Source organism: Botryllus schlosseri, chromosome 6 (genome assembly GCF_051294905.1).
Source record: "Botryllus schlosseri isolate E-star chromosome 6, Bs_hap1, whole genome shotgun sequence".
In the NCBI taxonomy this organism is placed as follows: Eukaryota; Metazoa; Chordata; class Ascidiacea; order Stolidobranchia; family Styelidae; genus Botryllus; species Botryllus schlosseri.
The window spans coordinates 10,711,586-10,738,227 of NC_137241.1; the positions used below are offsets into that span (position 1 = coordinate 10,711,586).

General features: G+C 42.2%; 3 protein-coding genes across 6 annotated transcripts in view; 2 read left to right on the plus strand and 1 right to left on the minus strand.

Moving 5' to 3' along the window:
• The window catches only part of LOC145440245 (uncharacterized), a 156,574-nt gene that overhangs the window by 119,707 nt on the left and 10,225 nt on the right, over positions 1 to 26,642 (minus strand). The window lies entirely within an intron of this gene.
• Positions 1 to 26,642, plus strand: part of LOC145440221 (slit homolog 2 protein-like) — a 56,339-nt gene that overhangs the window by 6,922 nt on the left and 22,775 nt on the right. For 3 of the 4 annotated variants that reach the window (XM_080317792.1, XM_080317791.1, XM_080317793.1), the window contains 3 exons: positions 2,081 to 2,152; positions 7,629 to 7,700; positions 23,159 to 23,230. In XM_080317792.1, the coding sequence (XP_080173918.1) occupies positions 2,081 to 2,152; positions 7,629 to 7,700; positions 23,159 to 23,230 (216 nt within the window). Of the gene's footprint in view, positions 1 to 2,080; positions 2,153 to 7,628; positions 7,701 to 23,158; positions 23,231 to 24,940; positions 26,158 to 26,642 lie in introns of those variants that run through there. The other variant, XM_080317794.1, reaches the window with a different exon arrangement.
• LOC145440229 (RNA-splicing ligase RTCB) overlaps positions 11,737 to 26,642 on the plus strand; it is a 69,699-nt gene continuing 54,793 nt past the window's right edge. The window contains exon 1 of the mRNA XM_080317804.1: positions 11,737 to 11,756. Within this exon, the coding sequence (XP_080173930.1) occupies positions 11,752 to 11,756 (5 nt within the window). The 5' untranslated portion in view covers positions 11,737 to 11,751. The remainder of the gene's footprint in view (positions 11,757 to 26,642) is intronic.

Here is a 26,642-nt window from a genome sequence, read left to right on the forward strand (position 1 = left end):
TAGCTGGCGACTAACAGCTGATCCCTTGATCAGCCTATTCCTCAGTAAATTTTACGCAAAATTCGGTGTTGGTCTGTTCGTATTAATTTTGACAGTGTATCATACCGAAAAGTGTCATGAGGCTACTTCTCGATGATGTGATGTAACAGTGTACTAAGTTTACGGCTTTAATCCACGTATTTATTCGGTAATATATTTTCCATAGGCGATTTCGCAGCAGACATATATACAGTAAGCCGTATGTGTCGTGTTACAGTCTCCAGTTTCAAGGCCAAAATCTCCTATGCTGTACCGAGACCGAATGTCCGAGTTCTTCAGAATGATGTTTTGGATTCAATATGACAGGCCACATCTATGAGATAAAAATTGCGTACGTGTCCGAACTCGTTGACTTTTCCAGTTAGGCTTACAAATCTCTTATATAGTTATAGTCATTTCCATTCCTGCAGATAATTAGTGAGGTGAAGTGCGAACATGAACCATGTTGAATCTTTGTTCCGTACGCCGTTTACGCAGTTACCACACTTCAAGGAACAGCTCACCGGCAGACCTCTCGTGTCACATACGTTAAAATCACTGTTGTCGGGAAATTCATGTTACCGTACCATCAAGGTACTTGTTTATGTTGGAAAACGTCATTGTGACGTCATCGTGATAAAAAGTCGCTTGCAGCCCTTGCCCCACCACCCGATATTGTCACGAGCCGCCACTGTGCGATAGTGAAGTTTGGTGAATAGTTTTAGGTTTTCAGAGCAATTTTAGAGGGAATTTACACTTTATAACCTGAAAAAAAATATGTGACACTTATATATTGTCAAATTAATAAAAATCAAAAATGTCGTCGCGGGCCGCACAAAATGCTCTGGCGGGCCGCGTGTTTGAGACCTCTGCACTAACCCAAACTCTTCTAGATCGACGCTAGAACTGACTAATCTTTGGTGCGCCGATCAATGCCTACATACATTATATGGGGAAGAACTAACCAGATGCTCCGTTTTATCATTATACCAGTTTCACTTTAAGATATATCTCAACCTCCAATTCGATAGCTCTAGTATAGTATCCTATAGTTACATAAGTTACACTTGTTCAAGGCTGCTACGCCCTGCGATTGTGAACCAACTGCTGTTTGTGCTATTATGCTTTTACGTTGCTTAGTTGAATAAATGACTCACGTTTGTAACTATATCTATTGTTTCGGTTGGTCGCCTAAGTCCTTCATCACGTACACGTCATTTAGTTAGTGCGTTTCTAACATGCAGATTAATGTAGCTTAGTGTCACATGAGCAATTTGTCTCATGTGAAATGGTGCGCGATCACATTTACGTACGGTCACGTGCAAGCTCCGAGTTAATTTGTTGCCATTGGTTCTGCTGGCTGCGGGATGTGAGTTTGAAAACAAACTATTATTTCAGGTAAATCATTGTGTTGGGTTGTCATTAGTTCTGCCCAGTGTTTAACTAATGATTAAGTGAGGCACCCATGCAAGAATTGCATTTTGCGACCGGCCTGGAGACGGTGAAACAACCTTTACTTTGAATACAGTTACGTAGTTATGTTCTCGACGATGTCGCACTATGAAAGCTTTTCTTATATGAGTTACGTTTTGAAATCCCCTTCGGCCGTGTTTGCGTTATCTAATACTTTCACGGGCCTGTCACTTTGATGGGTAAATTTTAAAAAGCGGTCGTGATTTGAGCAAAAATATGGCCGCCGAAAATTGATGGCGCAATCTATTTAATGTCGTGCGGTGGGCGGAACAACAGCTGCGCAAACTTATTTTATGGAATGAACGTCCACCGTCCATATACCCGTGAATGATAAAATGAGGTGCCTAAGCGCTATGGTACGCGGGTTGAAGCTTCATGCAACCCGATGAGCTTTTATCATGTATGATACGTCGCGCTTGTTATGTAAGCGTGGCAGAACGAGACATGAATCTTGCATTACATATTGCATTACATTTAGCCGTCGCTGATTTGAAACCTCAACATAAACACAAAAGGACTTATTGAAACTCACTATAAGTTCAAAAGCTTCAACTTGCGATCCTAAACTGCCAACTTTTTTCCGTTTCAGATATCTCTACGGCAACGACATCGGCAGCATCGAAAAGAATTCGTTTAGTCAAAACACAATGCTGGAAGTACTGTAAGTATATGAGTCAGATTTATCATCAGATCAAGCACGCCTACTATCCGTAACTGTTGAACCTTCAAGTTCACAATCATCCCCGCAGTATGCGTGGGTTAAATGATTCTCTCACTATCCAAGGATTTACGGGGCATTTGTGGCATAGCTCGAATTGCGCATGTCTCCGGCATGTGCGGCGTTGAGCCTAAACTTTTTAACGCAATTTGATCGGTTCAGTGTACGGCTGACACCGTACAAGTCTCACCTTTGACATTTTCGTGATAAAGACACATCGGGGATCTGAGCGAGCGTGGATAATATATAAAATCCGGAAACATAAAACGAACAAAACATTATCGGATTGAATTCTGATACCTTCTTACGTTTTGGATATTAATATCGGCAGTTTCGTTTCCGAGTGCCGCCCGCAATGGGACATGTGTTATCCTTTTAGCGGTTTTTCTAAACCTTCTAATAACTAATTGTAATGTTGGCGCGGTATGTTATAATTTCCTAACGTAATTCGAAACGACACACGTTTTCAACATTAGACTCTTTTGAACTTGCCGACGTAATACGGTAATTCTTGCCTTAACGACGATTTGGGATTGTTGTGAGTAAATTGCGGTGTGCGTTCATGTTCACAATGTCAATACATTATTTTAAAAAGGCTATGAATGAATTAATGCGCTGGTACTGCAGTATTATCGCTATGAAGTGACGTTGGCATGGGAGGAAGAGGGTGCGGTTCGCATCGTTTCCTCGGCATTGCTATTTCTGGAATCGAGTGGTGATTGAGTGTGGATAGCGGGCAGTCCTTCTTGCGATATCCTCGCGTCTTAGGAGATTTGTTATCTATCCAACGGCGTGCTTATTCTCATGTCCAAAATAGATTTTTCTTTGATCTCTCATCGTGCGCTGTACAATCGTGTAAACTTCGCGGGATTGACCACTTTTGTGTATGTCTAGGACACTGTCTTCAGCCTCGTTCACGAACGACTGGCACAAGCAAAAGTACTAACTAGTGATATTGGCATTTAAGCCATCACGCACCCAGGTATGGCCGATAGGCGTGGTTCATATAGCGGTCAAAAAAACGCATTTATTTTGATTGTACTTGATTTCACTGCGTGGACTGTGAGCGCATCCATAATAGCATGGTGTTTACTGTTCAGCCACTTTTGCAATGGTCATTTATGATACTAGCTATTGTTTCTTTCCAATACGCTCGATGACCAATGAAGGTTTGATATGGCAAATGTGGCATTTTCCCATGTTATCGTGGTAATCAGGTGTCCAAACGGCAGTTTCATTGACTATTACGTCATAATTTCCCCCGACATTCGCATCGATGATCTGATGACTATTTCGATAAAATTTCGGCATGTGAATTAAGCGTCGGAACATTATAAAATATGGACCTAGCCCGATTCTCTGCAGTCTTTGTACAATTTACATTGTAAAAATTTACACAATATCACTCGCGTATGAGTAAAATAAAGTCGTGTATTGGTTTACATCGGTAATGTTGTCATTTATGTGCGCGTGGGTGTGTTAATTCCTAATCGCCAAAATGTGAGAAATATACATTTAACAGGAGGCCATCCTCAAACACATTGTAATCCGGTGATGATAGCCATCTCAGCGTTGTCTAAACTCATCGTGTCGTTATCTGGTGTTGTGACGTAGTTGCAACCGACAATGAACGCGCTCGGCTATTGAGGTTGCAATCAATATTTCGCGGTTGTCAGATGTGTTGAAACGTTTACGTGTGGTTTCACTTCGCTTCAAGTTTACGTTACGTTGCTTGAATGGAAAAGGTTTTGCTATGATGTTTACTTATAAATATACTCATTGGTCTGATTTATTGCACATTGCTTATTCATAAAACAAAATTAAACCCATTTAGAATATATTGGACCTCCTTTGCTATCATCAAACCCATGAATTCCATGTGGTAACAATACTAAACTTCATATCATCCAGCCATTTTCCTCAAAGGGTGCGTTATCCGACATAGAATGCTTGTGACAATAATCATGACAGGACGATTGTTGCCCAGAATCATCCGTATTACATATGACCGTCTCGCCTCCCTCGTAATGTCTTGTAACTGCGCCTTATCTGCAGGCCCGGTAACCATCCTCCCCACGAATATAGATTTTATTCTTTCCTTTAGAGTTTGGATGTAAAGGCAGCTTTCATCCGCCTGTAATCACGAAACGATTCTTCGCAAGGATTTCGTCATTTAATTGTTCTAGACAACTCGATTGTTACGCGCGCGTACCGTTAAACTGGACGCGAAATGTCCTTTTTGCTCTCAAGATGTTTTCGGTGACCGCATTTACTAGGATTTACTATAATAATGCGAGCTCACCTGTAATGCACGGTGTTAGCTCTTACTTTGCGACGGTGATAACTGAGAAACATAGGCACTGGGCAGTAAGAGTGATAAACGGTTTTAGAACAGGATTGGTATATTGTGCCTAATTTGCGCTCCCAAAGCGATCCGTCGATACGACTCGAGCTAGCGTGAAATTTTTAATTTGACTTTACGGCGTAAATTAGGTCGGCCCAGCACTGTGGTGGTCCTTTTACGAGACGCTTTCTAAATGAAACCGGGAGAGCCGAAACAAATTTCACGCAATGCAATTACAGTATCTGTCGTTGATGTCGTAATAATAACTTTTCATTTGCGGAATTGCCCACCCTGCTGCCTTGAGGCTAGTGATTCGTCCGCGCAAAAGGGCTATCGAATGGTCAAACTCCAGTGGGAAATCTTTTCTTGCCAATACTTTATGGTTGTACAAATGTACCATGTATGTTTCGAGATATTGATCTTGGTTGGTAATAAATCGTATTTCATATCCGTGTAAATACCCGAAAACTACCATTCGTTCCTTCTCGAGATTTGAGATAACCGTGTTCCAGCACTGTCAAAGCGAAGACGGGTAACTACCGCGTTGGAATCTGTACTAAATCGGCGAAATATTTATTTCGTCACAAAGCGGCTCCTCGACACTGTTGCCATAACCAGTGTCGATGACACCACAGATTCAATATGAATAATGACTATACACAGTTTACACTGAACTAACGCCCGTGAAACTAATCTTAGATTAATCTCAGATCATGGGTTTACGTATTATTGAAATATACCAGAATTCATATGTATCTCCGTGTTATTACGTTATTATATTAACCTGGCCGTATTGAATGTAGGCTACGTATTTTAGATTTGTGATTTAGTGAATTTCTAATGGAATACTTGTTTCGTGTCGTGTCGCGTTGAGTTATTGTTTCTCCACAATAAATCGCAGTGTTACCGTTACCGGGGTCCCCACCTTGGTCACCGGTATTTGTTATTATTACTGGCACAGCCGTGCTTTCGACGGTAAATGAGGGCATCCACGGTCAGCAGGATGGAACTTACGAAATCTATATTGCGGCAACATCACTGGTTCATTGTGACTTAGCGAATAAAAGTCACGTCACAATGTCGGCGAACCCGAACACAAATGCTGTTACAAAGTATCGTTGATACTCAAGTAGAAGTAGCGGTAACGTCGATTTCCAACTAAAATAAGTAAGTATTCGATCTAGATCTAGCTTAACGTACTCGATTACTCCGGAAAAGTCGAAGTATTTCCTTACTTACCACTTCTACCCGAATTTCAAAACAAGAGGTAATTTTGTGCGGACTGCACTTTTACGCGGGTCATATGCCATTAATGGAACTATAAATTCGATTTGGAATCTTTGACATAACTTCACGAAATCAATAGTATCGATAATGCCTAACCTTTCGCTTGGTGAACACGCATTGAAATATCTGGCATACTTCACTCGCTGTAATTGTTATTAGGGACTCGGGAGGCTATTCGGGTCGCGGTTATACCGTGTATGTAGACGGGGCAGAGTCGCAACAGCATGTTTTTGGTGACATTGCCCTTTCGTCAACTGTCGTCTGGGAACTTATTTCGGCGCTGTCGCACTGGTTACGCCGTCGCAACGCATGTAGTAATATGAGAAGTAATGTGACATCGAACACTTGACTTTCTTTCGTTCTGTTGATGTCGCCGAGTGATATTGGCAAGATGAATCGTAACCTTACTGAGCTGACTTGTATAACGGTCCTTTGTTATTGGTTGTACTTGTAGATTCGGAAAGGGTATCGCGGCGTTGTGTTCATGGTATCCCCTCCCAATTAGCGCGACTTGAAACAGTCTTGATAACGAGACGAAATGAACTGCTTAGTTTCTGTGCAAAATAGGGGCGGTTGGCAATCGGAATTATGTTGACTCATGCCCGGCGCCGTAGCCCCAATGGAAATATGAAGTGGCTGAAAATATTCAGTAGGAAAGCGACATTAACATGCCCAAAATCTGGGTGGGATGACATAGCCCTTGTTTGACTGCACCCCTTAACATGATTAGGTATATTTCGCTTACGTATGACCTGACCATTTGTTGGGATTTTCAGTCCCCGCCGTGACGGATGTACGAAGTTGTTGGTAATAACTTATTACCGAGGTCGCGACCCAGCCCAAAAGACGCTGATTTGGAAATTTAACGTCACCATTATAACTGAATGCGATCTCTGCCAATTACTGCAGTACAGCGAACCCGCACCTGGAAGGCGCTGTTGTTCGAAAGTGCATGAGCCCCGCAGGTCCGTCAATTAGTCTATCCGTCTCCAGAAAACAAATTCTGTGACATTTGTCACACTTAGGCTTATACAATCATTAACAAATGTGTGTAAATGAAATGTGACATTTAATAGAACACATATCACACAAAAAATTGATTTTTGAAAGTTTTTTCATTCGAGGGGTAGCCTGGTCCCATAAGATCATTGCGTCCGCAATTGACTGCTGGCGGGTTTTCCCGAAATATACGCCATCAACACGCAATCGCGTATCACGTTGTTACGCGAAGTTCAACGAGGGTTGAATGTTCGCCGCATGCATCATGATTCGAGTTTTTGCTGAATCCGCTTCGCGATCTCTTTATTGACTTTGTTTTAAAAATCATATCACGACGGGTTCAAGGTTTCCTCTGTCGCAGTCGGCAGCTTCCTCAGACTCGCGGACCGCAAGATGAGCAACATATATATTTGGAATGTCGCCGATAACATAATCACGCGCGTCACTCATCGGCGTAGCGAAAACGCCTAAATACGCCAGCGACCTCGCGGCCTGATTTTTGTCAAACGTAGTCAGGCGATAAGCCGTTATAATGCGTGCGATTAAATTTATTGCGAGGGACATAAGTTCACCATATATTGCCTTAGTAGACCACGCGATACTCTGAGTACAGCGCTGTATTTCCTCCTTTCAACACATGTGCAGAACATAAATACCCAAGGGTCTAATCTCAAACGGGAATTCCCAAATTTTCGTAATCGCGCCATACGCGATTTGAAGTAATTGCACTGCTTTTTCGATGCGTCCCGAATTAGGATGCATCAAACCTCATATTTATATTATTTTCAGGCGTTTGAACGAAAACAAACTGACCATACTGCCCGAAAATCTGTTCAGCGGGTTGAAAACCCTTCAGAGGCTGTAAGTACACGTCTACCTATCGATATCGTTTTGCGTGAGTCTGAGTTATGATGTCCTTTGTCAACACACCGTAATTACATGTTGCTTACCTTATATTATTTATGAGCTCGTGGGGATGTAGGCTCTTCAAGCGTATCGATTATAAACTCACCGCGATATACAATCATGGTAGTCTAGTTTGAAACAATTTTACACAATCACATGCATTGCGTCTACTGCACATCAAACAGTATATATGCAATATAAGCGCGTGTTTACCTACGCATACTTCGTCTTTAGATGGATTAGAAATAGGCAAATACTAGATTTAGTTTTCGCCGTTGTCACAGATGATTTGTATTCGACTTTGGGAATATTACATTTTATGTTTCGCTATATTGGATTAGATGAATCGCGGTTTTACCGTTATTCGCGCCAATCTCCTTACTGCGTTCGCTGGAAGGTTAATTTGATCTCTAGTGAGGCTAAGCTCATATGCAAACACGGAGCTTTCACGCTCTCCCAGGCCGCGAATGACAGGCAATGATGAATCTTATAGCAAGGGGTGTGAGACATTTTATCCACGACATGCTTCTGTATAATTCACGTTTTGTTGTCATGGGTTTTGTCACTGATTTTGTGTGCACCTGTGCACGCACGTTTAATGTATGGTGTAAATTAGTTTTTGACCAGCAACGTACGAATTCGTCGAAAAATGACTGTCTAAATTCGTCAATAATGATATTTGCGATCATACATCGCTCCACGCCTTTAAATGTTGTTTTCCTCCGTAACAATCGTTTCACGAAGATCCAATTGGTTATTTATGAGAAAGATCCCACGAGAGCGAGTGCGTTCAAGTCACGATTTACTCCTACTTTCGCGGTAGCCAATGCATGCTTCTCGCCTGTGCAAGTGCGCATGCGTGCATTAATTTCTATAAGCGTTAAGTCGTAAGTTCGCGTGCTACAATAGTCTCTAATACCGCCTCAAAAGTGATGTCCTTGTCAAGCTTAGACTTTAGGCAAGGTTGCCATATTGTCCATATTTATAAAATTATTTGGAGGAGGAATGTCCTATAAAACTACACTTTCTTTAATTATCATATTTAACACTAATTTCGACTTGTGTCCTTATTTCGTCTCGTGCTCTCCATCAGTTATAAACAATATAGCTACACGGACGATACGAACACTAATACACAGTCCAATTCAGACTATGAGACTCTACGACAGGGGTGGGCAAACTTTTGAGCTCGCGGGCCGCATTCAACATCTGAATTCATTCGCGGGCCGCACTATATAAAATTGGGATTATAAACCAAAACGCAATATTGATATTTGATTATATAGTGAGGACAGGGAGACAATATATGTGCTATTTAAAACAAGCCAAATATTGCTTTGATGATATCTAACACGCGTCTGAAACATATAGTGGCGAGATTTCATAGGCTGGCGGACCTCAATAACCATTGTCAAAACTATGCAGATGAAAGTCGGTTGGCCCGATTCTTAGAACAGGATTGAAATATAAATCTGTGAGCAGCGATCTGTTCATAGATTTAGTAATTCCACTTTTGGATCAGTTCCAGGACACACAATGCTGACAGCATCATAACCATGTTAGCTTCAAACACGCTTCTACTATGTGTAGATAAAATATAAATACCCCCATTCTACGCATACAGACAACGAATCTACCTAAGACACGCCCGAATCGTTTTTTATAAGCACACCACTGAAATAATTAAAAATGAAAATGAAGTGGCCAATCTGAAATCCCACTGGTGATCCAAATTATGTCAATCTCGTGGCAGCTATCGAGCTGTGATATTAAGCATTTAACTAGCATCAGTGGTTCTCAAACTTTTTAAGACACGTCCTGCCCCCTTATGATGGTGAAAGATTTCGCGCCCCCTTATCGTCATATCACAAAACGCACCCAGGATGCTAGCCAACCTAACGGGTAGTTTGAAGGCATGAAAGGTTACGACTGTGGATGAGAGATTTTTCAATATGTAATTCAGACTAAATACATAGCAACAACTATGAACCGGATGAAAATCGCGCGGAGCGCGAAAAAATATTTCAGTTGAGCTCAGCTTCGCGCCCCGCTTCAGATGCTTTCACGCCCCCAAGGGGGGCGCGCCCACCAGTTTGAAAACCACTGTCTTATAATTATCAAGGTGAAATATACTAAGAAAAAGTTAATCAAGTCCCTGCATTAATTCGATTTTTAGTACGCATTTTATCAAAATTTAAAAAAGTTTTTTTTAGACTCTCGCGGGCCGCACAGAACGGCGTGGCGGGCCGCATGCGGCCCGCGGGCCGTAGTTTGCCCACCCCTGCTCTACGACAATATGCAGCGCCAATTCATAACCAGGAAGCTCTATGACTCGATCAAGCATCAATACCCCGTTGTAGTGGTAACACGTTCGTTACAGTGCGATCTGTTACTGCGAAATCGTAATTAATCAAACCGCCCATCGACTTTGAGATTTCGCCTACACCAAATTTTGTCGTCAGACGTCGTTGGCACACTCAATGCGTCATCCACTTATTTTCGATGCATCAGCGGATCGTTGATTTTTAACCCGTCAATCATCCCATCTCGCTGGGTTCACCTATCATCTCTCTAGCGAGAGTCTCGCGAACGGCATTGAAACAGCGAGGATTTTTTGTTGCCGTATTTGGTAACTTTGTTTAAACCCACTCCCTTCCTTTGTATGGATTTCGGTTGCGATCAAGTAGCGTCAATCTTCTTTCTGTTATGCGCCGATCCATTATCCTCAACACACGGCGATTATGACATCATCCGTGTCATCGTCTTAACCATAATTAATTGAACGCGGAATGGCAATAATATTCCGTTATGAAACATGCGAACTTTCACATTTTTCCGTAATGACGAACCGATAGGTATATACTCCAAATGACAAGCGGGGTCTGACTTCCACGCTTTCCTACCAAAAAGCGTCATCGTAAAATTGCCAACAGCTGGGATAATCCTATTGCGTCCCCGCATATTTGGACATATCGAACACCTCTCGTATCATCGACGGTTCAAAGAGTCACTTGAAGAAGCGTATCTCGTCCCCTTGAGGAGCCCGCCGCGTAATTCAGATAGCTGTAGACCACTTTAGCACTCGGAAAGAGGTGCTTTCGCGACCTTTCGAGAAGCCGATTTTCGACCTCGGGATGCTTGAAGATATGCTTTTCATATCTGCTTGAATGCGTTTTCTTACCGTGGAAGTATGACGCAAAGCAGTGTACGGGTAAACTTATCGCTGATTCCGCGCGCGCGATGTAATGATGTGCTATGCTCGCAGCAGGGGTCAGGTCATTGGTCAAGTGTTAGAGTAGGTTTTGTCTTCCTGCACTGCTTGCTCAATCTATTACGATTTTAGACCACTTCCACTTCTAACTAACTGTTGTTAAGGCAAAAGTATTACTTTCTACGCGTTGAATTTCATAAGAAGTAGTGTTTAACTGCGTCAGCATCACTTTGAGTGGAGCTGTCGTAAACTCTGGCTGTAATGCAAACCGCAATTTCTAACGTAGCCATTTCCAACTCCGGTTACCTGCTGGTAATATCCGCACCCCTGTATCGCTACTTCTACGTGTAAATTCGTAAAAATTGACGGTGTTACTTCTATTTTCAAAGGTCTATTGCTTCTAAAGGCATAGTGCAGTGATACAGTGCTGTCCTCATTGAGTTCCATCGCTGAATACTTTGACCACCTATGTATTCCCGCAACATAGCATGGTAGCGTGTATGGTATCCTTGGACTATCCTTCCGGGCGTGATACGACTGATATGTCGCCAGTAAATCTTAGTTTGTTGTGGCTGTCGCGATTTACGATTTGTGATTCATGAAGTGTGACGCCTATCTTTTATCAGCCATTCTATGATCCGGTGTTGTGGTGGGCGTTCATTTTACGCCAAGCGGTTTTTGATAACCGATACGGATATTTTGCGAAGTAACTTTTCAACACAAGCAAGACGGTAATTGCGCAACATGTAATATGTGCCGACCAAGACGGTTTTTATTCATCATGATTTGGTTGTAATGAGGTTGACGACTGACTTGAAAGTGTCACTAATCCAAAAGTACTTGATTATAAGCCTGAAAACAAACAAGAGGTACTTTGTTTCGATGTGAGCTTTCGAGCGAATAGTAGCAGTAGCAGTAACTGTATGTCAAAATGATGCTGTACGCTTACGATACTTCCTCGAATATCGCCATTGTAACCCAAAACTCATCGCGAAGTATCGATCGCTACTGACAATGCGCGAGTGATCGAATTTACACACGCGCTAATCGAATTTTACTTTCGACCCACGTAAACGCTACCATATGCCGAATATAGCGGTTTCTTTGGTCACGTTGGTTTTGGTGCGTGTTAGACTCTTGCCGGTATAACGATTAGAATCGGCTGTAAATTCAACAGTATACTACGCCGTCTATGGATTGTTATCGTAAATCCAAATCGTTTCAAATAGTACACGATATCATAATGGGAAATGTGATTTTAACTGAGAGCACCGTGGCTCCCTGCGTCGATTATTGAAAATGCGAAGCAAATATTTCGCTCTTACTTCTAAACCTTTTTCCCATGTGACTATTTCGCATTATATGCCTAGTAAAGATTTTGTAATGATGGGGTACTTGCGAGTCCAAATACTGATCCAAGTTGTTGTTTGTTGTATTCATGGTGTTTTCGACTACAATAGCCATTTACACCAGGCCTTTATTATGATTCTGTAGCTGCCGACTTGTAGCACGGCCCATTTCTAGGTATTTTTAAAACACCGCATACGCGACTCGATCAGATGGCGAGGAGGAACCTAGATAAATGTCCAAAAAAGGTCTAACATCCAAGTTTGTTTTGGAAGTGAAATATATTCGAGATCATTGGATGGAAGGTCTGTGTCCTAACTCGGATTCTAATTCGGTATTACGAAATTCGCGAATTCAATTTTGGCCTGATTTTCCAAGTTATAATTTTTCAAGTTCATAATATAATAATCTATTCCGTACTCCCTTCAGATTTGATCCTGCAAATTTGGGGAGGATTAGTTATACGCAAAAACTTACTGCCGACGTATTGCGGGCGATAAGTCAACGGTCTCTAGTATCTCAACACTTGAGTGACAACGTTCACAAATGTTTGCAGCGCGGTAACTGGTAAAAATTTGACGAATTTCACCGATGTTTGAAAAACACTTGACGATAATTGCGTGCTTCACAAATCTGACCACTCTATAGAGCGTTGTTAGCCCGCGATCAGACACGTCTGCGTGATTTGTGTTCTATTTTCAAGTTCAATTTTGCGCCGGCACCTGAGAGGTTGCAAATTGAGCCGTCGATTTCCTTGTAATCAGTCGGATAAATTTCCGACTAACCTTTATATCTCCGGCCGGAACGCGTAACTTGTGTCGAACCGCGGAACGCAAGTTGTAATTAGTTATTTTATTTGCTGTTTGCTAACATGACACTGTCCGATGATGATGGTAACTATGTATGAAGTGATACTGTCAGTAAGATTGGTTTTTCGTTAGTCGCAAGTACTGGCATTTCATCGATTTTTGTTTCATTACCGTGTAAACCCCGTTCAAGATGACGCAACACTGCTGGTATTGCACACTGGTATTGCATTTGACAGGGCAAAGTTGCTTTCGCTATCTTTTAATGCAGGTCAACAACCAACCTGTTATGGGTGTCTCGGTGTTTGAAACAAATCTATATTATAGGACTCTTTTTCACTCGTTTGACTTCTAATTTGTATGAATACGCGCAGGTTGTTATTATACTCTTACCCGTGAATTACCCTATTGGCTTGCAACGCATTCGCTACACTGCTCAGCGCTCAAGTAATACAATAACTTACTTTCTGAATACGATCACAAGAAGTAAGGTTATGCACTTGTGTGTTATTACATATCGTTGGTTACGTCTCACGTGCCAAACGCAAGCGCCAGCAACTTAAAATTACCGTCGATGTTATTTTCCTGTAAAATCGGATTGTATTGTACCCGCGATATTGGGCGGAACGGCTCCTGTACGTGCGGTTAGATAACTTGACAGGTTTCTTGTAATCGTGAATTTTTAGACCCAAACAAACGAAGTCGAACTGTGTTTCAAGACGACAACAAACTCGAAATCGTCAGTGTGTAATCGTTTGGGTATTTATGTCGCGGTGGCACACCCGAGAACTTGATTGGGATTATGTGCAGTGTAAATCCGTCCGTTGTACTGACGATCTAAATGCGCGTGAGACTAGTTTCAGGAGATGTATGTTTGCTTTTTTAAGGAGGGGTTAATCGTGGAGCGGTCTAAAGATGTGGTGGGTAAATTACTGCCTGGTGATCTGATGATATTGGGCTTGTCGCAATGGTGTCACCCGCCGCCCCTTTCACACAAGTTCTGTGCTGTCTCCGCGTTATGTAAAACCTGGCGATTGTTTGAAAGTAAATACGTAAGTTTACAATAGACTGGTATGTACGCCACGTGCTGAATTTCTTTCGATTGTCGCGGTGATATGTAATGAAGTATAGTTTGCCGAGAACGGTCATTATGATATAATAAACCTTTGTTACCGGCATTCAATCTGTTGCATACCTGCGTCGTTAGTAATTCAACCGTTCTAATCGAGTGAATGAAATGTGGAATGGAACTACGGCCATTTTAAGCGGTTTAGTAGTCAGAACACAAATATTACAGATGCTTTCAATTTGAATAATATCCTTGTCGCGTCAAACTGTGCTTATGTGGGTTATGAAACATATTTACCCTAAACACATTGAACCCCGGAAATATTCCCTGACCAATTTGCCAGGTTATAATATCAGGTTATAATGTCAGATATAAAGTGATATTTTTGAAGTGCTGTTCTTGGGAATGATTGGCATTTTTCACGCTACTGTGACGCAACTGACCATAATTGTGTTCGTGATATCTCCAAAGTGGCAATTTATTTGATTTTCCTACTTGAGAGACTAGAAATTAACTCGCAATCCGTTAATGAGAAAAGAAAGGGCGATATTATTGTGTGCAAATACTCGCGCTTTCCCTGTCTGGTACGCGATTAATCCAGTCTCAACTTGTAATTATTTAGGCCGCTTACGAGGGGTTTAACTTAGGTTGAGATCGGTAATACATTCCATTCCTTTTTAGAACAGCGAGTTAACAGCAATAACAATGGCCCATATTGGCCGTTACTTCGTCTCACACTACTTTAGAAGGTTTAAACCTTCGTAAATTATTAAATGTTTCGGAACTGCGTAATCAATTACATAATATCGTAATCAGCTATTTTTCGAGTTGTTCCTGATCGCATCCGTGCTTTCTCGCGTACCAGCTGACACACAACGAACACTGCGCGAGCCGCCACATGTACACAAGTGTAGACCTGTACTATACCTATATAGATGTTGCTACTTGAGCTGGTTTGACACCTGGCGCTAGTTGATTGACTATTGAAATCACAGCCCATTGGTGTATACTTAACAGTGTATAATTAGCTAATTACCATCGTGAGTAATAATTGATTGACTATGCGCGATTTTACGAGTTTTTGACAGCCTGCAGCCTTGATTATTGGCCTACGCCAAACGGTAATGTAGTATATCAACTAGTTATCATTGGCGTATACTTGAGTGAAATTAACGATGTTGTTACATTCTCCTTCTCAATAACTATATGCCTGGCAATGTTCGCACCATGATCTCAGCGATTGTTATTGATATATCGCCGAATGTGGTCGTCCAGCAAGCGGAGAATTTTGTATATTGGGATTTAGAAATTCCGATTCTTAATTAGAGTTGGAGAAATAAGGCAATTGCTTTACGTAGACCTGGTAAATTTGGACACTGACTTAGAAACCTGGACTTGGGTATATGAAATTAGCGAAATCGGTTATGGATTCGATGTAAAACTTTCGATGATTTTTAGCTTTGGCGTGAATTTTGAACGTGAAAAAGCCAGGTCGATTTAGACCACCGGTTCCAAGCAATGAGGTGTAGCAATAATGCAATAATTGATAACTTCGGATCGTGACGTTGGTATGTTACCGTGTTGCTGAAACTGTGGCTCGCGAGCTTTTCTAGGCATTAGGAGGTTTAAAGGATCGGAAATTGATATACCAACGGGTAGCGATCTGTCAAGTAGAAGGCTACTTGTTATCGCTAGGGGCAGACAGACACTCCCGGTTAAACCCCAGGAGAATGTAACAAAAAGAAAACGGAAAAATAAAATCGGGATGACTGTTATCTGCCACCACACACGATGAATAGCACAATATCGGTTTGCTTAGGATCTTGTATCAACACAGAGTTTAGTCGTAAAACCGTGATAACTAGTCGGATCGTAGACTCGTGGATTCGAGTCTGTTATGTGTGGAGACTGCGCAGCGCTGTAGCCAAGGAATGTCAACCACGCAATCAAATGGCATCCTTTCTAGTTTCACATTGCCTCAGTTTTATTGCGGTTTATTTTTAGTCGAATCCTCATCTGATCTGCTGTCGCGTTTGACGGATCCTTTGTTTTCGAAGAGCGGCCTTGCATATGTCGCCTCGTGTATAGTTGTATGTTTTATATACCATGATTGTGACGTGACGCACAAAAGTCGAATGTCTACCCGTCTCTGTGTGTGCCATCGGATTTCTAGGTTTTATTCTTAGTCTAAAAAGGCCATTGTTCAAGTTTACCGACGTCACATGCCGCTTATCATCCATACTCGGAGCGGGTGGTCTCGAGTACTCTCAGAGTTGTAGTGTTTGTTAGGATTTGCTGCGATAATCAAACAATCGCGAGCGCCGATCGGACTTCAAAGGATATTACAAGTCCACGGCTGCTTTCCTTGTAATCCCCAAAAATTCTGCGTCACGCTGAGGCCGGGATAAAACCGTCAATGAAGTATCGTAATGACTTTTGAATGACGAACAAATATGTCGGGAGGCCGTATATACACTTTCTGGAGATTAGCGGTTGTAATCATAGTGACGTGTTCGATTTTTAGACAAACGGTTGTTCGACAATTGGGCATGCGACGCTATAGCACTTTATAATGGGACTTTGCCACCCCAAAACTAACCCCAACTCCAACCCCCAAATTAAACCCAACCTTAAGTCCAACCTTCACCCTAGCCGTATCCTAACTTTAGCCTAAATGCTCACTACCCAGCTTTAGCGTGTCCATTGTCCAAGTGTCGCATGTCCAAGTCCATATAACCAGGAACCGACATAAACAATAAGCATCGAATGAATGCCATCTTGGAGGAATTTTTCCGGTCAGCCACCTAAACTTCTTACGACCCAATGTGTTAAATTCTTGATGATGTTTCTCCAAGGTTTATATTCGATTAGTAATGTGGGTTAGACTGTCGTAAACAATAATATCAGCATTTTTCACTTTAGTGCACTAATGCCCGTTTATCGTCGGCGGTTCAACTTTCTTTGTAGATTATGATCAATTATTTAATTTTCGAAACATCTACACGGGGCCTACGATAAGTTATCGTAGGCCCCGTCTACATTACATTCATTTCTTGATAGGTAGTCGTAGTTGCAACCTATGTCTTAAAATCTTTTCATACGTAATAGAATCTCAAAACAAATACAAAGCGCCGTAATCCAGTTGAAGTTGCCAAGCAAAACAAACGCGGCGTGACATAATTTTCGTTGCCATGTTCGCGACCTAGACTTCGATCTTTTAATCAGTGACTGCCTTTGATGTTAACAGTGCGAGAGTTGATTTTATAAACGGTAAATCGGAAATGATAAACGGTAAAATGATTAATTATCGAGCCCCTCGTCGGCTTTGTCGTGATTCTCTCGACTAAAAACAAACTACTTTCACTTTTCCGGCGTCGCTGATGTTCAACACGGTCTGTGTTTGCGATCGGAGAAAGTTATTTAGTTTAACGGGCTGCATTCTCACAGCAACGGGGCAGTTAATCGTAAACATACCACCGGTGAGACATAGATTAGGACGAGGGATAAAGCTCGTACGCAACCGTAGATATTTATCTCCATCTCAACAACCAAAGTGATTGAGAATGAACAGGATTTGCGAATCAATCTGTCATGGTCGTGGGCCGCCGTGGTTACCAAAATAAATCGCGAAAAGATTCCCGCCTTTCGAAATCTGATAACCATCGTCGTGGCATTGTTCAGGTCGTGTATGAAAACAGCACCCACGAAATTCGCACCATTATTCAATTTGACCCTAAGCCAATGACGGCGACGGGGTCTTGAGTATGACTTCGGGAAAAACAATCACCAGTGATTTCGACACGAGAGTAACTAACACATGACATAATGAGCCATCCAACGCTTCACCTCTGTTGGCCTTTGAATTTACAAAGTGACATATACTGGTGTTATCTGGAGCGAATTGTACGTACACCGTACAGTCATAGCATGTCTTCCGACCCCTGGGAACGCGTCGCAACACTGACGTTGAGATGACGGAACGCGTACTACAGACTTGGGTTCTGAGCTCATTATTTAGCCCTAACAGATGACTGGCAATGTGAAATTTTACGTTGGCTTGATGTTGCTATGTAAACAATAACATGACCTCCGTTTTGGAGGGCATTGGTCAATGTCATGCGGTATATCCACATTATAAGTCACTTTCCACGCGAGAGTCTCATTTAATATTTTTTTTACATATTCTCACTTTCATTTTTAATTCAATTATGATATTTATGGATGAATTTGGTATGCAATATTCGTAGAGATTTGAGGTAAATGCAGAATCAGTACATCTGTCCAGAACATGGCCTACCGATTATTCATAATTTTGCACGTTGCGACAACATCTTACTGGTGATGCAGAGGACCATTTTATCAGCCAAAGGTTTTTTTAAATATTATTCTCCTGCTGTTGCCAGCAAAGATGGTCAAATAGCCAGGGCTGCTACCCGAATAGAAATTGAATCATTAATTTCCAGGACACGTCAAAACTGCTCCAAGAGGATGTAGACAACGAAAGATCTGAAACTTACCCGGGTAATTAGTTTCAAAAAGTTTTTCGACCGGTCTGGTACTGTTAGCAAGTGAAATCGGCGGTTATTACTTTCGAAATGGCAAGTGTCTGCACGACTGACGTAAAATGAGTATAATGACATTACAAATAGGTAGAATATTCGAAAATACATTCACCCACCGTGATACTGCGGATATTTCGCGTGGTTATTATTAAAATTTCACTCGATGGAACACAAGCGTTGGCAAAATCATGCGCCCACAAAACAGAATCGTCCACGGTCCGACGAACGTTTTTATTGGCGACCACCGCACTGCGACAGCCCACTTCACACTATCAGACCGTGTGATTGCTTTATCGCACGGATCAGAACTATTCGAGGTATGACGTGATGAATACACGGTTGTCCGAACGACATTCTTTATTCAGCGCTGTGGGATCAGTCACGCTATTTGCCGCTGCAATAATAATCAGCGACAAAGCAAAACGCGGGGCAGCCCAGGATTTGAAACCGCGCGAAACAGTTGATAGATGAGCCGTGGCGAAAATAACGGGCAGGTGCGCGTCAAGGCCTGCGTGCGGTACGAATAGGTCTTGAAAGAGTTGTGATTCCAAACAAACACAATTAACACCGAATCGTTGGTGAGGTATCGCGTTAGCTCTAAAGATATGCGGACACGCGAATTTCCGAATCCGAATTCACCCTAGTCCGGATAGAAATGTCAAATTCCGAGTCCGGACAATCCGGTCCTTCCGAAAAATCCAACTATATGTAAAGATTTCTGTAAAAAAATTGCTAAAATCCGCCTTTCGAAGCAATTTTAAAATCCTGCTCCGAAACCGGATTGCGATCGCTCTGGTAATTCCCAGCATTCTAAATATGACATATTGCAATCACCGTCGCTGTGTGGCATTGGTGCTGTTTACGACTACAATGGTCATGGTCTTTGGTCAGTGACACCAGGCCTGGATAAACCTCAAACACTCGGGATGGGATTCTGCAGTCGACCTCGATCGTACTCGAACCGGCAACCTATTGCTGTTGCAGCTGTGGATCATACCACTACGCTATCTCGCCTCGAACAATCACCGTCACGTCTAAATTGCTACGTGCACCTCATGTTAAGCGATGGCACGCAGTAATGGCCGGTAACAGCTATCCGCGTGGAGAGCTCAAAATGTAGTATAAATCGTGTGTGTGTATTGGATTTGTGTATGCAATCGTTTCGGGGAATTCATAATCTTTGGGACTGAGTGACAAATCTCGTGTCCAAAACTTCGCATCGATATTTGTTGGTAGCTCGCCATTAAGGGCGGGCATATGGGGCTGACCACAACGGATTACTCAATTAGAGCGATAGCGAAATTGGCACTGTGGTCGGTCAGACCGTCTGAAAATTGCTTGCGCTATCACCGCGTACTGGCGCCTGGTGACGTAATTGGCGTTATCACCGATTTATCCCAATCTGCGTCACGCCTCAACGGGTTTTCACGCTCACAGCATTAATGAGCCATTTGATGTAGCAACCTCTGACTATAGGCCACCATCGCGAATTTAACTTCAACAAAGTACGAGGAACTTGCCGGTGGTCTAATCGTCGGAGCTGAGAAGACGTAATTCGGCCTGAGGACTTCTGTGGAGTCGTGACTCACGTACTCTATGGCATATATGCCACATATACTTGCTTTACGGAAAAATCGCATTATGTTTCTCCCTCTGAGTCTATTCTATGTTGCCTGCTGAAGAGTAACAAATAATGATGAAGTGATTTAGAATGTATTGCACGGTCAATCATGTACACCATGTACACCTGTGTTTATCGATAAAATTAGATTTGCTTATCTCTAATAGGAGAATTTTAACGATTACGCGTCGCGTCCGACAATTGGATCTGTGAAGTTTGTTTGTAAAACCTAAATTATTCAACACTTGGGCGGTATTAGGCGCATGATCGGGCTATTTCCGCATTCCCTCGTAATTTTCGTATCTTCACTCCTTGTAGTTGGCCAATTCAAAGCGTCCGGTCTTTACCGCATTCGTGTCGCATAAAAATCGAGATGGCTAATGATGCTAAGAGATTTTATCGCGATAGTCGCCCTTGAGGCTGTATCTACAGGGATATACTAGGCACGGTTTGGCGCCAATCTTAAATCCGAAGTAAGGAACATGTCAAATCGGTTTCATTAGTTTCGCGTTATACCGTGTTGTAACGAAGCTATATTGTATAGGCTCAACTGTCTAATCCGGGACTGTGCAATGTGCATCTTGCGGTCCGCGAAGAGCTACCAAATTCAAATGGTGTGTGGACGCCGAATGACATTCCAATTTAGCTTAAATTTAGAGTCTGTTACGTTTGAGCTCAATTGAGCTATAAGAGAAGGGACAAAACAATAGAATCACTAGCATATGAATAGCATACTGACATGAATATTTTTGACGAAATCTAGTATTTCACCGGTCTAAAGGGTTGCACAAATGCACGTCTCTGATCTCATCCACTACAAATGCACACTTTGCTGTTCATTGATACCACCACATCATCACAATGTAGACATGAAGCTATATGGTTTTTTAATGATGCCTTGGTGTCTTTTACTGTCAGCTTGGAACAACTGTCGTCAAATATCCCAACGGTCAACGGGCGTATAGCCAAGACACACATTTGGATCGGCCCAAAAATATCGAACAGAAATGTGACGTTGCAGATAGTGTGACGCGACAAACCCTTGGATTTTAAGGGGAATTGTTCAATGCGCATTCTTCCACTCTCTAATTGTCAGTCGTGTAAACACTTCCCACTGCAACATTGAGATAATGCATGAACCCGATTTACATTGTTTACAGCCCTCCCTAAACGCAATGAGCGGCCATACGTGTCTCTGTGTTTCTTTATCCCGATCGCTTTTGCATTCCCGGCAACGCCACGGTTCTTATCAAACATCACCGCGCTGAAAGCTTTTTGTTGTACCTCACCCGAAGCGCGCCGCCGAATGATTAATGCCCGAATCTCACGTGCCAGTTGTTCTCACGGCCACATTCCGGCGTCAACAAATCCCACGATTGCGGCATTGTTTTAAAATGATTTTTCGCCGGCTTTGAGTGGGCCCATTGTCGTGGTGCGATTGACTTACCACGCATTGTCGTCATTAACGCGTCATCAAAAAGGACTGGGTAATCGACTGCATTCTACAGCCCCGAGAGCACTTTGTCATTCTGTTGCAAAAATACCGACACGTCTTTAGGCACCAGGTGGAGACCTAAAGACGCTGACTATACGGATAAAAGTTGCTTTTCATTATCACGCTATTTTGTTGTTTTAAAGGTAACCGTTAATACTAGCTGAATATTTTCTTCCGGGCAACGGAATACTAAACCCATTCTAGTTTTCTCACCCATTTCACACTCTTTCATGATTTCCCCAACCCCAAACACATTCCAAACCCGCGTTTCGGAAGCCACTATCAAGAGCGATGACCCTTGGAAGTGTTTTGCGAAATTATAAACAGCGAAAGCGGTGGAGTTATGGAAGTTGACCGCACATTCCAAATATATGAATATCTCCAATACACCGCAAAGTTATCAGACCGTACCCGGTATTTCAGATATTCGTAGGGATTTCCCTCTAATTATCATCGCTTTAAATATTAATGTGGAAAAGGGTGTATTAGTATTCAACGTACATAGATTTGATATCATCAACTTTCATTTTATTCAATCGAATCGCTATATTCTTGACTCCCGTGTCAGTCGCCGATTACGATCCCGCAATTAGAGCGCCATCTTAATGCGGAAATTAATCGCAACTTAGCTATGGAATTTGATATCTTAATATTTTCAATGTTACGGTCAATCGACTTCATAAGTGGATAACCGGTATCAATTTAATGTTTAGTCGTAAAGAGGGTAACCGATTTTTTCGTAATATCCGAGTTACTGCGATATCGGGTAGATTACATTTCTTAATATTGGCTTAATCGGGGATAAGCCGTATCCCATCCCGTCGATGTTACCACGCGATATAGGAAAGTGTATTATATACATTTGCTCTCTCGGTGGATATTATATTTCGTGAATAACTGTGACAAACGTGATTTTCGTCACGATCTGTATCCACGCGCTGATTCAACAATCAAGACAAGCCCGCGACGCGCAGAAAATTTCACCCAAGCTAAATCATCACTACCATCGAAGGAGTGTTGTAGTTGTAATCCCATGGATATTTTCGTCGTATGCTAACATTACAGGAACACGCTTACACGTTGCCAATTCCCCACGCATATGTACACACAATATGGTGCGTTTGCTACTTTTGTATGCGGATAATGAATTCGTGTATCAATCCAATAGTAGCCTAAATCGTGTTAAAAGCAAGAGGTATCGTATTACTACGTAAACGCTGTAGAAGATTTAACCATTTATTAAATTAGTTTCAAGTCAATACATTATTGATCTTCGTAATCATGATCGACTATTTTGTTCAGAGATCTTTCATACAACAAAATTGGCATCATTCAAAGGAAGACACTCCGAGGCCCCAAGAGCCTGCGAACATTGTAAGTCTGTTTTCGGTACCTTTTTCTTATAGTATCCTCAGACAATGTTGTTTGCGTGGTGAAACACAGGAAAAACTCATCCTCTTTCAGGAAAGAACGCTCTACGCTATTTCTGGAATTTTTTAAGCCCTAACTGGTCTGCCACGGCACGCTATAGGGCAGGAAACGTTGTGAAGTCATGTTTGCCACTGCTGTACGATATGGGGCTTAAACGCACGCACCCGGTATTGATTACAATACCCGATCTGAATCTCATTCGCGGAATTCGCGTTGGATTACCGATGCATTGTTGAAATGCCGCTAAACGCCGCCAGACTTGTCGTGGGTTCACCCAGCATCAAGACAGTTAAATTGCAATGGTAAACATGCTGTTTTCTTGATTTTTGATGGATTACCAGAAAATCCGGTGCGATATCGAACTTCACAGTGTATCGTCTTACCTCTTTGAAAAACACGTCGGATAAATGGCCGGCTTCCGTATACGAAAAACATGTCATTCAATTTTCTCTTTCGAACGTTGCCGTTGTATTCGTCTGCTTCAGTACTAAATTCGGGGTTTGCCAATTGGTCATGACGAAGCATGTCGGCCATGCGTAATTTGCGTTGGATATATGAAATTTGCTATGGGAGTCTTTAGTCTTTGAAAACCAAAATAGCGTACGTCGAAGTAAGCTCTTGGAGCCGCCTACTAATTAAATGGTCAAGTGTTAGAGATGGTGCGAGCCCCTGAAAGGTTCTGGTTCGTGTAGACACGAAAATTCGAAATTCCTCATTGAACACGGACGTGAAACTAACTTATAACATCTTGTGATGTCAAAATGCTAGTTCCAATCAAATATATCATTTGCGCCTTATCAGACATAGATAAAGATAATCCCGTCACTGGGCTAGGTCCAGCATGTGGCGGTGATGAAAGCGTGTTATAGGTCAAGCGGCATTATCAAAGCTCAGTACAATTTATTACGCCATAAGGTTTATGATGATTTTACTTTGCTGTCATCGTGATACTGTTAAAATCATCCGAGGAATTTTATCAGTAATGTTAAGAATACTGGAAAATACAGTGGAGAGATAGCGTATGGTGGTACGTTCCGCAGATGCAACACCAATGACTTATGATCGGTCGACTCCAGAATACCTCCTCTCCACGTCGTCCGTTTAAATGGGTGTCGTACAAAAGCGTAGAATGAAAGTGGGCCGTGCCACAAGTCCGCAGATAAGAAATATCGGCCTGTTGTAAAATGATCATGGTATAGTCGAAACACCATCAATACTGAATACCAATACATACAAAAACTGTTATTTCACAAAAATGTTCACATGAGTAGAACCTGTCAAGGTTCGTTTGAGAACGTGAACCAACCGCACGCTATAAAGTATATTAAATTAAAGTTTTCAAAAATGCGCTGTCACCGGCGTTAATAGTGGCGAGATAGCGCAGTTGTGTAATCCGCGGCTGCAACACCAATGGGTGCGGGTTCGAGTCCGACAGAGGCAGACTTCAGAATTCCTATACCTAAGTGTTGTAGGTTTATCTAGGCTCCTCCTAGCCACCTCATCCGCGTAAGCGGTGTCTTACAAAAAGCCTAGAAGTTGGCCGTGCTATAAGTCAGCAGTTACGGGGAAAAATTTGATGAATATCGGCCTGGTGTGAATGACCATAGTAATCGACAAGCACCATGAGTACCACTAAACAAACAAACCGGCTTTATTACGGCATAACAGTGATTGCCGCGGACGATAATCGACTAATTACAATAAGATTCGACAGTCGCCTCTCAAAACGTTTGATTAGTACCGTTCTTATATAGTTGCGGAATGTCTACGGCTGTGATTGCTTCACTCTTTAACTGATTGATATTTACGCCAGAGCTCCAATGACCTTTTAAACCCACCCGATTACAGTACTCCACTACTCTCGAATCGTGATAGCTGCCGCCGGCCCGCGGATTTTCCCACCGTATGTACGCCTGTGTTTGTTGAACTTGAGTCTTCGAGTGTGTTTTATTGGATCGCTCTTGCAAAATAGTCGTGAATTCGCAGCTCCGTTGGCAAATCTTTTGTTTTCACAACTCGATTCGGGCTTATGCGAAGTACCCGTTATCGAAGAGAGCTTGGTTTACATGGTTTGCATTCTTTGTTCAACACCAGCTGGCTTGTGTTCGCTATTGAATCCGATACCCTGTTTTGGTTTAAGAAGCGCAGTTTTAATCGCAGGTGTTCGCTATTGAACCGCGCGAATATCCTTCCGGTTAAGAGTGGCTATAGAAAAATTCGATACATACAGCGAAATAAATGAACCTCACGGGTCAAGACGGATGGCTTTAGCTGGGTGCGCTATGTGTGTGTCAAGCAATATTGGGTAGATATGTCATTTCGTATTTGGGATGTAGCGAACCGGGCGACACGCCGATCATAATAACATCCTGACCCTAAACGCGGTGTATGTAAATATTTGGACTCATCTAAAAATACTGCGGACAAACTACGGTGCTTTATTAGCGGATCGATTACCATTTTCATAAAATGCTACGTACGGCAGGTGTGCGTTAGAGTACATTTTGTGGAGTATTCGATCGTGAAATGTGGCTTTGTGAGATGTGTTTCTTGCGCGTATACGATACATCATTTTCGCTCGACCGATCAAGGTTTCGTTACTGTGACAATCCGAATACTATTAGTCCAATGCTGGGTTAGCGTACTGCGCATACCCGCTTAGCTACACCGTCGAAGACATTTCCGCTATGCCGTCACGATATGCCCAGAATCAACGGCATTTCCTTCCCTTAAAATCTGACCTTTTCTTGCCTATATCCCTATACGCATTAACATTACACACGTACGGTTGTTTTCCTCTGTTTATGAATCTTCTCGTTTGTCGGTATAAGTCTGAATATACGTTCGGAAACCAATACTCTAGAACAGTGGTTCTCAACCTTTTTGGCTTCGCGGACCCCTTTTGACCGTCACGGACTCCCGCGGACCCCCTCAAGTTTTGGTTCAATTTTAGCTCTATTGTTGCGCAACCTTCATATCTGTCTTGTGCATTTGTGCAAACATGAATTGTAGGCATGTGATAAACAGCAAAATAATGATTTTTCTTGAAAATAACATCATACATTTATGTAGAAATTGGAAGACTTTTATTTTTCCAAAGCTAATTTTGCTGCTGTATTTTTTGAAGTACGTGGTCGTGTCATGAAAATTCGCGTCTTCGTTTTGGTATGAACGAGTAGTGCCGAAAACCATTTCTACAAAGACAGATGGAGGCTAATGCTATATTAACGCATAACGCTTCCGACGATACTTTTGGTGTGATCGTAACATTTATGGCGCCAAAATGAAGAAACATATATTTTATGAACATATCACATCTAGCATCTAGCGCAGCGACGGGCAACATACGGACCGC